This window comes from Lithobates pipiens, unplaced genomic scaffold (genome assembly GCF_037356315.1).
Source record: "Lithobates pipiens isolate NorthernLeopardFrog02 unplaced genomic scaffold, aLitPip1_a1.2 Scaffold_19, whole genome shotgun sequence".
Classification (NCBI taxonomy): domain Eukaryota; kingdom Metazoa; phylum Chordata; class Amphibia; order Anura; family Ranidae; genus Lithobates; species Lithobates pipiens.
The window spans coordinates 193,911,652-193,925,824 of record NW_027507764.1 but is presented as its reverse complement, the minus strand read 5'-3'; the positions used below and the strand labels follow the sequence as shown (position 1 = coordinate 193,925,824).

The following is a 14,173-nucleotide window of genomic DNA, read 5'->3' as shown; positions in this document are numbered from 1 at the left end:
CATATACAGACATTAAAGGGCATGGTGGCCATAGCAGACCCTACCTTTGAAGATACTATGGCTGCAAAAAACAGTTTCTCAAATTTCAACTTGTGGCTCGAGTGGATGAGGTACAGTGTAGGGAAACACAATAAGACCAATTGCTATGTGTTTCGGGGGGCTAGACCACATTTGGGAACATATTCCCAGAACATGAGACATGTTTCCTCAGCCTGTTTACCAACACAGCCACTGACCACGCCTTGTGTGAACAATGGAAGAAGGAATATCCCATAGTCACCAAGATCCTCAAGCCAGGAGAAAGTATCACCATATATCCTGGCAATTACACATGCTATGGAGTATCAGGGAGTGGGGAAATCTCTTGGGAATTTCACCAAGGGTTTCTGTGGGTCTTACAGTGAGGCCTCTGCAGATCTGGTGCAAAATTAAGTCCAGTCTTTGGGAAACGTGTACTGGATCTGCAGAGGCATAAAAATCAGAAGCAGATTGACAGGACAGTGGACAGGAGAATGTGCACTGGCCAAGGCCATAATGCCTCTGCATATTCTCTCAGAGAACCTAAAACTAGATGCAAACAACGCACCCTGACTTAACAGGAGACGTAAGAGTGCCCCAGCAGGAAGCTTTGACCCTCATGTATACATAGATGCCATAGGAGTCCCTAGAGGGGTCCCAGATGAGTTCAAAGCAAGAGATCAAGTAGCAGCAGGGTTTGAATCTCTGATCCCCATCATCACTGTAAATAAGAATGTAGACTGGATAAATTACATCTACTACAACCAACAAAGGTTTGCTAATTACACCAGAGATGCACTCCGAGGTTTAGCCGAACAACTAGAAGCCGCTTCACATATGACCTTCCAAAACCGTATGGCCTTAGCTATGGTCCTAGTTGAAAAGGGGTGTGTGTGTAATATAATATAATATAAAGTGACTTTAGCCATCCAGAAACGTGAGGATTTGACCAAAGATGTGTTACGCTCTGTTACAGTCACTTTCCCCAAGATGCAACACCATAGAATTACAGGGACAGACAGTACCTGATTGCCCCACTCCAAGCTGTATCGAGGGGGGTAGTGAATAAGTCACTGCTCTTCTCTATATACAGCCCAAAAGAGTTGCAGGGAGAATGGGCCAGGTGGATATGACATTAGCATGAGGGACAGTTTTGTAATAGACATTCCAAGGGGGGAACTGTAATGGATAGGATTGAAATATCACAATGAAATGTCTATTCTATATATGCTTTTAAAATATATAAGTACATGTTTCAAACAAGCTTATTAGCCTTAAACTCATACTCAATAGATAATGCGCACAACCCACCCCTCCCTTATCATGGAACAGCAAGCGTTAATGAAAAAGATTGCACCTGCTTCTACACCCAAGAGATGACATTGATGTCAAGAAGCAAGACACCCTATATGGCTATAATAGAATCCTACTCCAGTATATGGACAAAAACCCAGCTTAAAATCTATTTATTGTCATGTACTCTCATAAGATATATACGTTTTTTGTGGTTATTTTGTAGTTTGCATAAGCCTGCCTAATTTGATAACGGAATATCCGGCTATTAATATATAAGTTGAGAACAGGAACTAAAAAATAGAAGTTTTTTTTTTTTTTTTTCCCAGTGGGGACAGTAATTATTTGATCCCCTGCAGATTTTGTAAGTTTGCCCACTTACAAAGGAGTTAAAGGGTCTATAATTTTTTATCATAGGTGTATTTTAAATGATAGAGACAGAATATGAACCAAAAATCCAGAGAAAATGCATGATCCAAATGTTATAAATTGAGTTGCAGTTGAGTGAGAAAAATAATTATTTGATCTCCAAGCAAAACATGACATAGTACTTGGTGGAGAAACCCTTTTTGGCAAGCACAGAGGTAAGACGTTTCTTGTAGTTGGTACTAGGTTTGCACACATCTCGGGAAGGATTTTGATCCACTCGTCTTTACAAATCTTCTCTCATTCCTTAAGGTTCCATAAATTCTCTATAGGATTAAAGTCTGGAGACTTGCTAGGCCACTCCATCACCTTAGTGTGCATCTTCTTGAGCCACTCCCTTTGTTGCCTTGGTGGTATGTTTTGGGTCATTGTCATGCTGGAAGACCCACCCACAACAGACTGAGGGAAGAAGGTTCTCATCCAAGATTTTACAATACATGGCCCCATCCATTGGCCCCTCAATGCGACAAACTCTGCCTGTACCTTTAGCAGAGAACCAGCCCCAAAGCATAATGTTTCCACCTCCATGCTTGACTGTAGGAATGGTGTTCTTAGGGTCAGCCACTAAACATGGTTAATGTAAAAAAGCTCAAATTTGTTCTCATCTGACCACAGTAATTTCTCCCAATCCTTCTCTGAATCATTTACATTTTCATTGGCAAACTTCAGACGGGCCTGAATATGTGCCTTCTTGAGCAGGGGGACGTTGCGGGTGCTGCAGGATTTCAATTCATGGCGTCGTATTGTGTTATCAATGGTTTGTTTGGTGACTGGTCGCAACTGCCTTGAGATCATTCACAACCTCCTCCTGTGTAGTTCTGGGCTGATCCCTCACTTTTCAAATGATCATCCTTACCCCATGAGGCAAAACCTTGCATGGAGTGACAGACCGAGGATTGATGGTTATTTTGTATTTCTTTCATTTGCGAATAATCGCTCCAAGAGTTGTCTCCTCACCAAGCTTCTTGCTGATGGTCTTGTAGCCCATTACAGCCTTGTGCAGGTCTACAATCTTGTCCCTGACATCCTTTGACAGCTCTTTGGCCCTGCCCATGATGAGGTTTGAATGGAAGAAAGAAATTCTGTGGACAGATGTTTTTTTATAAGTTGTCATTAGGAGCACCTTATTAAATTGATAGGACTAATGTTTGTATCACATGGACACATACTGTAGCCAGTCTGTGGGAGCCAGAATTATTGTTGGATGGTAGGGGATCAAATACTTATCTTTCTCACCAAACTGCAACTCAATTTATAACATTATAACAATTTATAACATAATAAGGCTTACATGTAGGTAAAATGAATATCTCCTAAACGTACACGGTTTATAAGATATTCACCCTGGATGAAGCCAGTGATGTCACCGCAGTTCCAGACATTCATACCCTGTGAACCCGGAAAGAAAGACCAAGGGAAGATGGAAGCCCTGTCAGCAGTGAATGTGTGCCGCTGGTGGACTTCATTCAAAGGTATTTCATAATGTGCCAGTATGTGATGCCTTACATGTGGTTTTTTTTTGTTTTGTTTAAATGCAGGGGTTTACTACAGCTTTAACATGACACAATCACTGTCTACGTGCATCTCTCAATTATCATTTTGGTACACAAGAGTTAAAGAAGGATGATACAATGAAGAAACTATTTTCCCCTGACCTCCAACATTTCCATTTTTTTTTTCCAAATCAATAGCTGGTCAGAACTATCAACTACTCAACCAACTGAGTTTGTGCTAGCCTGCATATAATTATGATTTGGTTTGTGAATATCTTGCAGGCTATAAAATGATTTCATAAACACTTTGGTCAGTACGTCATAATGTTTCTTGTTCTGTTGCATTAGCTTTATTAAACATAAAACTTTTTTAAGAATGATGGTTGTGCATGAAATAGTTAATGATCCTTCCATGACAGGAATAAGACATGAATGTCATATAAATCACCACATATCCACTGTATGGCAAATAAACTTATAACAATGATTGTCAGGAGAGCTGACAGTTTTGTACTTACAGGCTGCAGAAGATAGATAAGAGATGAATCCTGAATCACTAATACTGGGATGGAGGTGATTTTGACAGCATGATAGAGTGTCTCCACTGAAGCCATAATCTGGTCAAAACGTCCCCCAAGTCCGCCCAGAACAACAATGACATCCACCTTAATAAAGAATATAAAAGTGTGTGAATACACAAGACAAAGATAAATTTGGAAATAACCAAGAACATATCAGAAACTACCATCACGGCTTGACATTTGTTTATTTGATGACTTATTCAAGAAAGCATAAAGAGAGAGCATGTTGTTTACATGGAATGCACAGTAGGAAGAAAGGAAATAAACAAATTTGACATAGAAAAAGTAAAAGTTTATACCAGTGTAAGTGAACTGTGCTGCATATACTAACAGTTATTAATATATTAGTATTACACATAAACAAAATATATATTAATTGCTGTGGAAAAGTTCAGGGAATTTGAAAAATTCAACAAAGGTACTTTGGGTATACATGGAATGCCTCATTGCTCCAGCACGGCTTCTAAACTGTCTGAATTTGCTGGGACCCTCCCAGTTTGTGTTGGAAAAGCCCTGGCAATATAGCTCCTATGATAAAACAAAGCCTGTGAACACTGATGAAGGCTTTGTCTGTATATATACTGTAACAATATGATTGTTACATCATATTTAGACTCGGTTATTAACCTCTTCAGCCCCAGAAGATTTTACCCCCTTCCTGACCAGAGCACTTTTTGCGATTTGGCACTGCATTGCTTTAACTGACAATTGTGTGGTCGTACGACGTGGCTCCCAAACAAAATTGGTATCCATTGGCATTAATACAGCAATCAGTGCTATAAAATTGCAATGATTACTGTAAAAATGTCACAGGCAGTGAAGGGGTTAACCACTAGGTGGCAGTGTAGGGCTTAAGTGTTCCTAGGGGCATGTTTCTAACTGTATGGGGGCGTGGCTGTGTGTGACACCACACTGATTGCTGCTCTCGATGAAAGGGAGCAGACGATCAGTGTGCTGTCACTAGGCAGAATGGGGAGAGGCTGTTTACATCGGCATCTCCCCATTCTTGAGCTCCGTGACATGATCGCGGGTATCCCCACAGCGATCGAGTCCACGGGACCCGCGACCATGGTCACGGAGCTCTCGCCAGGCGCGCGTGCACGTCAGGAAATTCAAAGTAACATACGTTACTTTGCCCAGCCGTGCCATTTTTCCGGCGTATATGTGCAGGAGCCGGTCGGGAACCGGTAAACTGACAATTGCAAGGTCGTGCAACGATGCACCCAAACAAAATCGGCCTCTTTTTTCCCCACAAATAGAGCTTTCTTTTGGTGGTATTTGATCACCTTATTTTTTGCGTTATAAACAAAAAAAATTTGCGACAATTATGAAAAAAAGCAATATTTTTTACTTTTTGCTATAATAAATATCCCCCAAAAATATATATTAAAAAAACATTTTTTTTCATCAGTTTAGGCCGATATGTATTCTCCTTTATTGATTTGTGCAAAATTTATAGCGTCTACAAAATAGGGGATAGTTTATGGCATTTTTATTATTCATTTTTTTATCAGTATGGTGGCGTTCTGCGATTTTTATTGTGACTGCGACATTATGGCAGACACATAAGACACTTCTGACACTATTTTGAGACCAGTGACATTTATACAGTTATCAGCTGTATAAAAAAGCACAGATTACTGTGTAAATTACACTGGCAGGGAAGGTGTTAAACACTACGAGGCGATCAAGGGGTTAAGTGTGTCCTAGGGAGTGATTTGAATGGTGGGGGGATGGGCTTCAAGTCACATGACAGCGATCATCGCTCCCGATGAGAGGGAGCAGTGATCTCTGCCATGTCCTAAGGCAAAATGGTGAAATGCCTTGTTTACATAGGCACTTCCCCCGTTCGGCGCCTCTGTGACACAATCACCGGGAGACAAGTGTACATCGAGTCCACCGGTCCCACAGGCATGGTCACACTGTCTACAACGGGTGCGTGCGCGACACTATCCCCACCAATTAAAGGGGAAGTACAGGTACGCCCATTTGCCCACCACTGCCATTGTGCTAACGTATATCTGCATGCAGAGGGCAAGTGGTTAATATGTGGCACAGTACGATAGTTAGAGATTGAGCTAAGGGTAGCCTGGATCTGAAAAAAGGGAAGGTGACACTGTACGCAGGGTGGCCTGCTCCACACCAGAACCTGAAGAGGTAGGAAATAACAGTCTAAAAAGCTTCGCCTTGCGGGCTGAAGCCGAGAAAGAGACCCCCCTAAGACACAATTCCACCATCAATCTCGGGACAGTCCAGGTCCTCATTGAAGACGAGCTGCCCTGATCCGAACCCCTGGCAGGGGAAGAGGAAATGGAAGCAAAATCATCGATATCTGCAGTCTGCGACATATCCTAAATGAACAAAAAACATATCCTAAATGAACAAGCATGAAAAACAACAACCACCTATTGATCCCTCCACCGGCCACCATCTGAGCCCAAGAACCCCCCCTAAACGCGACCCCCCAAGACCTGTATCCCCTAACTTGCCGGAGGCCGAGAAAACCTACGAACCGTAGGTCAATGAAAAACGAAGACTCAGGCCTCCTGAACCTGAAAGCGTGACATGTTCCCTAAAACTAAAGCAACTACCCTAATGAAAGACAACAGCCCCACCGTGAGAGGAAAGTCCTGCTTTAAAATAAAGGGTGAGGAGACTTGCCACCTGCCCAAGCCAACTTAAAAACGAAACGCTCAACCCGCTAAACCTAACCATGAGATAGAAACACGGCGTAGTGGCGAATAACCCACCAAAACAAGGAAACGACAAACCAAGAGAACGACAAACCAGAAACCTGACTTACCTTTGAGAACCTTTAACCCAGGCAGAACAAGGCTTGCGACTGGCCCCTGATGCCTGCCCTACAATAAAATATGAACGGGACTGAAACCATGACAGACTTTAAAAACGAGCATGAAACGTAAAACAGATGAAACTACGTGACTCAACCTACGAACCTGAAAACGTGTCAGGTAATGAACGAAACCTACCCGCCAATACATGAACGTGCCCTGATGTGACTAAACGGCTGAGGAGACTTGCCACTGCTCAAGACAATTAAAAACGAACATCTCAAACCGTATGACACCCACAGACGTAGTGGGTGACCCTGCAGTGGCGTGACAACCCACCCCCAACCAACCCTTGGCCTGAGTAAACTGACCAGGAAACCTCATCCCACCCCCCCTCGAGAATCTGAAACCCAGCAACCTGCGTGCCCCCGAAGTGATAAAACACTCGTACCCCAAACGTGGGTGACCCACCCCCCGACACTTACTGCAACGGGGGAAAAATTGATTAACAGGAAATGAGGAAAACTTGACCAGGCGCAGCAGCAACGAGAACTGACGGACGTATGAATCCCACCTGCAGAGAAATTACAAGTTATACGGAACAAAAACCACAAACATGGGGGCGTGGCTTGCCTTGAGAGGAGATGGCCGCCTAAATCTTTCACTCCGTCAGACCGTCGCCTCATTATACCTTATAGGGGATTTTAACCGAACGAAAAGTATCTTCGATTATGGGGACTGCCTCCCGGAATACTTCGGCATCCCGTTCCAGATCACCGAGAGGTAGCAGAGGTCAAAATATTCGACAATTACCGGAATTATCGAGGTCTCTCAGGCCTAATACGACCGCTTCCGCAGCGGCCTCCTCACATTCTCCTCACGACATCGTTCTCGCGCCCACTGAAGTCAATATGGCAACTAGTCAGTCAGCGACACAACAACCAACTATACAGGATCTCCGAGCGGTTGCAACGGACATTAAGGATACACTTACCGCTGCCATAACGGATCTCAGACAAGAATTACAGGCAATTACGAACAGAGTGCTGAAGATAGAACAGCAATCCCACAGACAGCACGATTCGATCGTTCGGATATCCCGCACGGTTGATACTCATACTGCTCAGCTGAGGGAGGCTCAAAGACACGTTGAAGATTTAGATAACCGTGGCAGAAGACATAACCTTCGGGTGAGAGGAATTCCAGAGAGTGTAGAAAATGCACAGCTTACTGTTACGGTGTCCTCTTTATTTAACAAATTACTAGACAGGCCTGAAACTGAACTTATAACCATGGACAGAATTCATAGGGCACTTAAACCTAAAGGAAGGGATTCTGAACTACCTAGAGATATCATTTGCTATGTCAATGATTACCAAATAAAGGAGTCCATTCTTAAGCAAGGCAGACTTAAAGGTAAAATAGATTTTGAAGGCAAGCCAATTTCAATATATCAAGATTTATCTGCAATTACACTTAAGAACAGAAGAGACCTGCGAACTTTATTAGGGATATTACAAGCTAGGAATATACCTTATCGCTGGAAGTTTCCATTTGCACTTTCAGCAACTAACCATGGACACACGACGCTGCTACGGGTACCAGAAGATTTAGATTAATTTTGTAGAATCCTTGATATCCCATATACTGAAGTTCCTAACTGGTATGCTGAATTTAATAGACAATACATACAGGGACAGCCATATATGGAAGATCATATGGAGACCCAACCTATGCACTTCAGACGCCAAAGATCACCATCCATAGTTAGAATGGGACCAAATCCGACTCAACAACATAATTCCTATAGTCCAACATCTGCCCCTCTACCACGGAGAGCACGCAGAGATCGCCAGTGAAAATTATAATGGATAATTACTATAGATCATCAGAAATTGTGGTTATACCTTTACCTAAACTTCTGAAATGATAAATAGAGATTTACCTGGAATGCAATTGATATATTCAAATACCAGTAGTACTGTTTGATTTAAAGGAAAAACCTTAAAAGTTATCTTCTCTTGTATCTAACTATCCCAGTATATATATACGAATAATATTTCACAAACCTCAACTACTCTTCATACCCCAGGTACTTATTGCTTTTGCATCCTTCTCAAAATGACTAACCTATCTGAATTGCCATTAGAAAAATCAACTATGAGTATCTGCTAGAACAGACGATTAACAGTAATGTGCAAATACAGGATTTTGCAGATGAAAAAATCCTATGGATCACAAGTCTTCAACAGCATATGGGAACTTATTATTGAAGATTTTCGACTTTCACAATATACATTACATATAAACTGTATTAAACACGGCCTTCTGATAACAAGATACTTCAGCAAACTGTAGAAAGTTTCTAGCAACAAAGACCCCCATAAGATACTTTTGATCTCAAGACCTTACCCCCAATGCTATACCACACATCTGAGTAGTTGAGAATATATGACTTTACTTGTTTCTGATGCCCTGATAATTATTTTTTTCAGGTGTACTGTTAGGCATGTTGCCTTTAATTGATTTTCTTTTAATGATATATAGCATATATAGTTGTATTAACCATTGTTTAACTAATTAACTCTTTATTAGTTATTGAACAGGTTTTCTTTGAACATACTCCGGTGATTACAATCGGAAATGAATACAGTAGATATTATTTTAGGGTATTTTTGCTCTCTTATATATAGGTAAACTCTAAACCTATGGAGACTCCTAATTAATTTATATGATTTACATAGTCTTATTTTAGCTGATAGTAATTTTTTTTGCTCTTTTCTCTTCTCAGGTTCTCATTTAATGGCAATTTACTTAGATATTCACTTTTATCTATTGTCATAGACAATTATTTTTTCATGGTTGACCACTATGCTTCGTTATTATATACTGGTAGACGGATATATAATGGTCATGGTCTTATACTTCTCTTTTCTCATGATTACTTTAGATATATACCCCATACTATGGATTATATACCCCCAATACACAATATAATTTGCCATTTTGAGGCTCATGGTTTGATGGTTCCCCCTGATTCATTAATCTCGAAAGGTAATCACGTACCCCACAAAGTGGATTAGTTTTACATACTTTATTATTTCAATTCCAACTGAGAATATCCACTGCCCTTCCCCGGCAAATATCTATCCCTCTTGTAAATAGGTGAGCGGGATCTCACCTATAGCCGGATTTCCATACAATCCCCTATACTCTAATCTAATCATATTATAACTTGTACCAATAGTTGTATAATAACAGATTTCTGTCACTCAAGCTCAAAATCGACTCAGGTCAATATACCCATTCATTGTTATAATTAACATATCACTTACAGTAGAATTTTTCTCATTTAATTTTGCGATTTTCAAAACTGTGTCTGCTTTTTCTCTGTTACACTCTATTACAAACGAAACAGCAATGATACCTACCTACTCTTCGTCTACCCCCACTTGCCTTAAATTAATTTCTTTAAATGCAAAAGGTTTAAATTTACCGGAAAAAAGGAGCCAATTGCTCTACACTATGAAACGTGACAAAGCGAATATCATCCTACTACAAGAAACTCACTTCCGTACAGGATCGGTACCTAAACTTGAAAACCTATATTATCCCGAAGTTTATCATTCCACGACACCTGAATCTAAAACCAAAGGTGTATCGATCTTATTGGCCAAAAATTGTCCTATACAAATAATAGATAAACTGATTGATGAAAATGGCAGATTTATTTTTCTGAAAGGAACATGCAATGGTCGAAAAATAACGTTAGCAAATATTTATGTGCCAAATAATAAACAAGTACCCTTCTTTAAGACTCTCATTCAAGATCTCACTTCCTTTCAAGAGGGAACCCTAATTCTGGGTGGTGATTTTAATGTTTCCCTACACCCCCTTTTGGATACCTCAAATGGGACTTCGTCCCTCCCATATTCTGCTCTGAAAAGTATTAAAAATGAAATTCAATCCCTATTATTACATGATACCTGGAGATCTTTATACCCCGATTGTGAAGATTATACGTTTTATTCTAAACCACATGATAAATATTCCAGGATAGATTACTTTTTCTTAACTTTTCTTCAAAAAGCATCCATTGGTCCCATGTATCTTTCAGATCACCATCCAATAATTATTGAATTATCCTTCCCAGAAATCCATCCACGCTCTCCCATTTGGAGACTTGATCAATCACTATTGACTGATACCGATACTATCAAACATGTAGAACTTAGATTGCAACAATACTTCAAGGAAAATGAGGTAGAAGATACCTCACCCCCTATAATTTGGGAGGCACATAAATGTGTCATAAGGGGAATATTCATTGCAGCAGCGGCTAAACGGAAAAAAAGAAAAATTAAAACACTTCCAAGAGTTAACTAACCGGATTCTTCAACTAGAGAAAGTCCATAAACATTTGCAAGCTGTAACAGTAATGAATTCATTAATTGAGACTAGAAAGCAACTTCTTACCTTATTAGACAAACAAACTAAACGAAAATGTATATTGACACAAAAAACATACTACGAATTTGGTAATAAAGCTAGCAAAACTCTGGCAAGGGCTTTACAATCAAAAAAAGCTAAAACGACAGTCCATGCCCTTTCAGATACCCAAGGTCGTAAACTACTTAATACTAATGATATAGCTGATCAGTTCAAAAATTACTATTCTCAACTGTACAATCTTTCTACCCCGAATTCGCCTTCGAAAGATATGCCGAGATCACAAATGATTGCGGATTTTCTATCAAAATTTGGACCCTCTCCCATCACAGCTACCCAAAATCTAGAATTGGATAGACCACTAGATATGGAAGAAGCAAAATATGCACTATCCATGATGAAACCTGGAAAAAGCCCAGGTCCAGATGGATTGAATGTTGGTTATTATAGAGCCTTTAGTGACTTTCTCACACCTATCTTTCTCAAAACTTTTAATACTTATGACACACTCATCACTCCTCCCAGAGACTTAACATCTGCCCACATAACGGTTATCCCGAAACCTGGGAAAGATACTCTGCTTACTTCTAGCTACAGACCTATATCTCTATTGAATGTAGATCTCAAATGGTATGCAAAAATTCTAGCTAACAGGCTTCTCCCATTAATTCCCCAACTAGTACACCTAGATCAGGTGGGTTTTGTACCTGGTAGAGAGGCCAGGGATAATACCCTTAAGGCTCTTAACATTCAACACTATTTATCCACTTCTAAGGAGAGGGGATTCTTCTTATCATTGGACGCGGAGAAGGCATTCGATAGAGTGGCCTGGGATTATATGACGCAAGCCTTACAAGCAATTGATCTCCTGCAGCGAATGCTTAACTTTATACACATGCTTTATTCTAATCCCACTGCATCGGTAAGGATAAATGGCCACCTATCGAACGACTTCTCTATTTCAAACGGAACGAGGCAAGGTTGCCCTCTATCCCCCTTGATCTATATTCTTACATTAGAACCTATGTTGAGATGTATTAGGGAAAACCCTGACATTAAAGGAATAAATATAAAAGGTTGTTCCTACAAATTAGCAGCTTTCGCCGATGACATCCTTTTATTCCTTTCTGCACCTCGTATAACACTACCAAATCTCCTTAAATCACTTACATATTTCCAACAACTATCCAACCTCCAAATCAACTTTGCAAAGTCTACTGCTCTGAATATTTCTCTTACATCAACACAATGCACACACTGCCAAAAAATTTTCCCGTTTAAATGGAATACACACTCTATTACATATCTGGGTATCAACTTAACCTCCAAAATCTCAGATTTATATATGGCAAATTATATACCCATACTTCACTCCATAATTTCTGACTTCAAAAAATGGTCAAATAATTTATTTTCCTGGTTTGGTAGAGCGGCCATAGTCAAAATGAATATTTTACCTAGATTGCTATATCTCTTTCAAACGGCTCCGATTCAAATACCCAACACATTTTTCACATCATTTCGCACAGCTTGCACAAAATTTATTTGGGGGTCTATACGCCCACGAATAAACTTTATGAAACTCACTTGTCCGAAATTAAAAGGAGGTATAGGTTTACCTGATATTAAAAAATATCAACAAGCATGTCAGTTGACGAGAATCATTGACTGGAATATACACTCTCCCAATAAAGATTGGGTCCAGTTGGAAAATTCTTTGGATTCCATTCCAATTGCTCAAACTCCATGGTTACCAGTTAAGCATATTCCTAAAGTATATAAACTCCATCCTTTAATTAGTCCGTCACTTACCGCTTTCAAACAAACATGTTCCAAATACCTTCTCTCATCAAATACAGGGCTTATGACACCACTAAAAATGAATCCAGCATTTTTACCTGGAATGTGTTCTACATTTTTAAACGATATCTGGCCACAGTCAACGGTCAGATCCTTGCTTTTCTTTGAAGGAGATAAAATCATCACCTATTCCAAATTACAAGCTTCTATACATCCTCAGTCTTTTCCTCAGGAGACATATTTACAAGTTAAACAATTTCTAGATATAGCATCTAAACGTCCCGATTGGACCCGAGTTCTTACCCCTTTCGAAAAGATGTGTCTTAAAAAAGAACCACAAAGACATCTAATTTCTTTTTCATATACGTTACTTTTCTCCGACTTGGAGTCCACGATTGATGGTAGAGCTGCCCAATGGGGTAGAGATTTATCCCAAAATATCACAAGCAAAGACTGGGAAACGATTCATAAAATTGCACACAAGGGCTCTCTGAATGTATCTGCACAGGAAAATGCTTATAAAATTATATCGAGATGGTATAATACACCAGTAAAATTAAATCGTATATTTCCCGCAGTTTCCCCATTATGCTGGAGATGTGGAACAGAACCTGGTTCTCTCTTTCATATTTGGTGGTCTTGTCACAAAATACAACCTTTCTGGAATAACGTACATAAATTTATCTATCATATCACTACATTCAAACTGGAATACACACCTGCACAATTTATGCTACATCACTCCACTAAGCATTCCAGCAAATATATGGGATCTTTACCCATGTACTTAATCTCAGCAGCAAACATGTGCATACCATGTAAATGGCGTTCTTCTGACCCACCTACTATAAAAGATTGGTTTCTTCGAACCCAAAAGATCGCAGAAATGGAGAATCTCATTCACCAATCCAAAGATACTCCTTCCAAATACACTAAAACGTGGTCAAGCTGGATATGTTTCACGTCAACTGACACTTATAAAGATCTGATCAAGTAACCATTATATGTATTTCAGATTAACATTAGACCTTATTATTCTGGGATGCTCAGGAAGCTGACTTCCGTTATTACAAACTCAATATAAGTGTATATTATAAATTCTTGATTCACTTCCGAAAATATTTATTATTTACCTAATGGGAGCAAACATATTTTTCTTCTGTACTTACAATTCTTGCTTGTAATTTAACTAATGAGTGACAGGCTAGATGACTTTGATAGTAGACTTTCTAGAAACTACAGATTATATCTTTCTTCAATAAGAGTTAGGGGATTTCCTTGCCCTTTTTTTTTTTTTCTTCCTATCCCCCCCTACCCCAAT

The 14,173-nt window shown here is 39.8% G+C and overlaps 1 protein-coding gene across 2 annotated transcripts in view; it reads right to left on the bottom strand.

Moving 5' to 3' along the window:
• Window positions 1–14,173, bottom strand: part of TPK1 (thiamin pyrophosphokinase 1) — an 805,392-nt gene that overhangs the window by 398,845 nt on the left and 392,374 nt on the right. For both annotated transcript variants that reach the window (XM_077491603.1, XM_077491602.1), the window contains exon 7: window positions 3,749–3,895. In XM_077491603.1, the coding sequence (XP_077347729.1) occupies window positions 3,749–3,895 (147 nt within the window). The remainder of the gene's footprint in view (window positions 1–3,748; window positions 3,896–14,173) is intronic.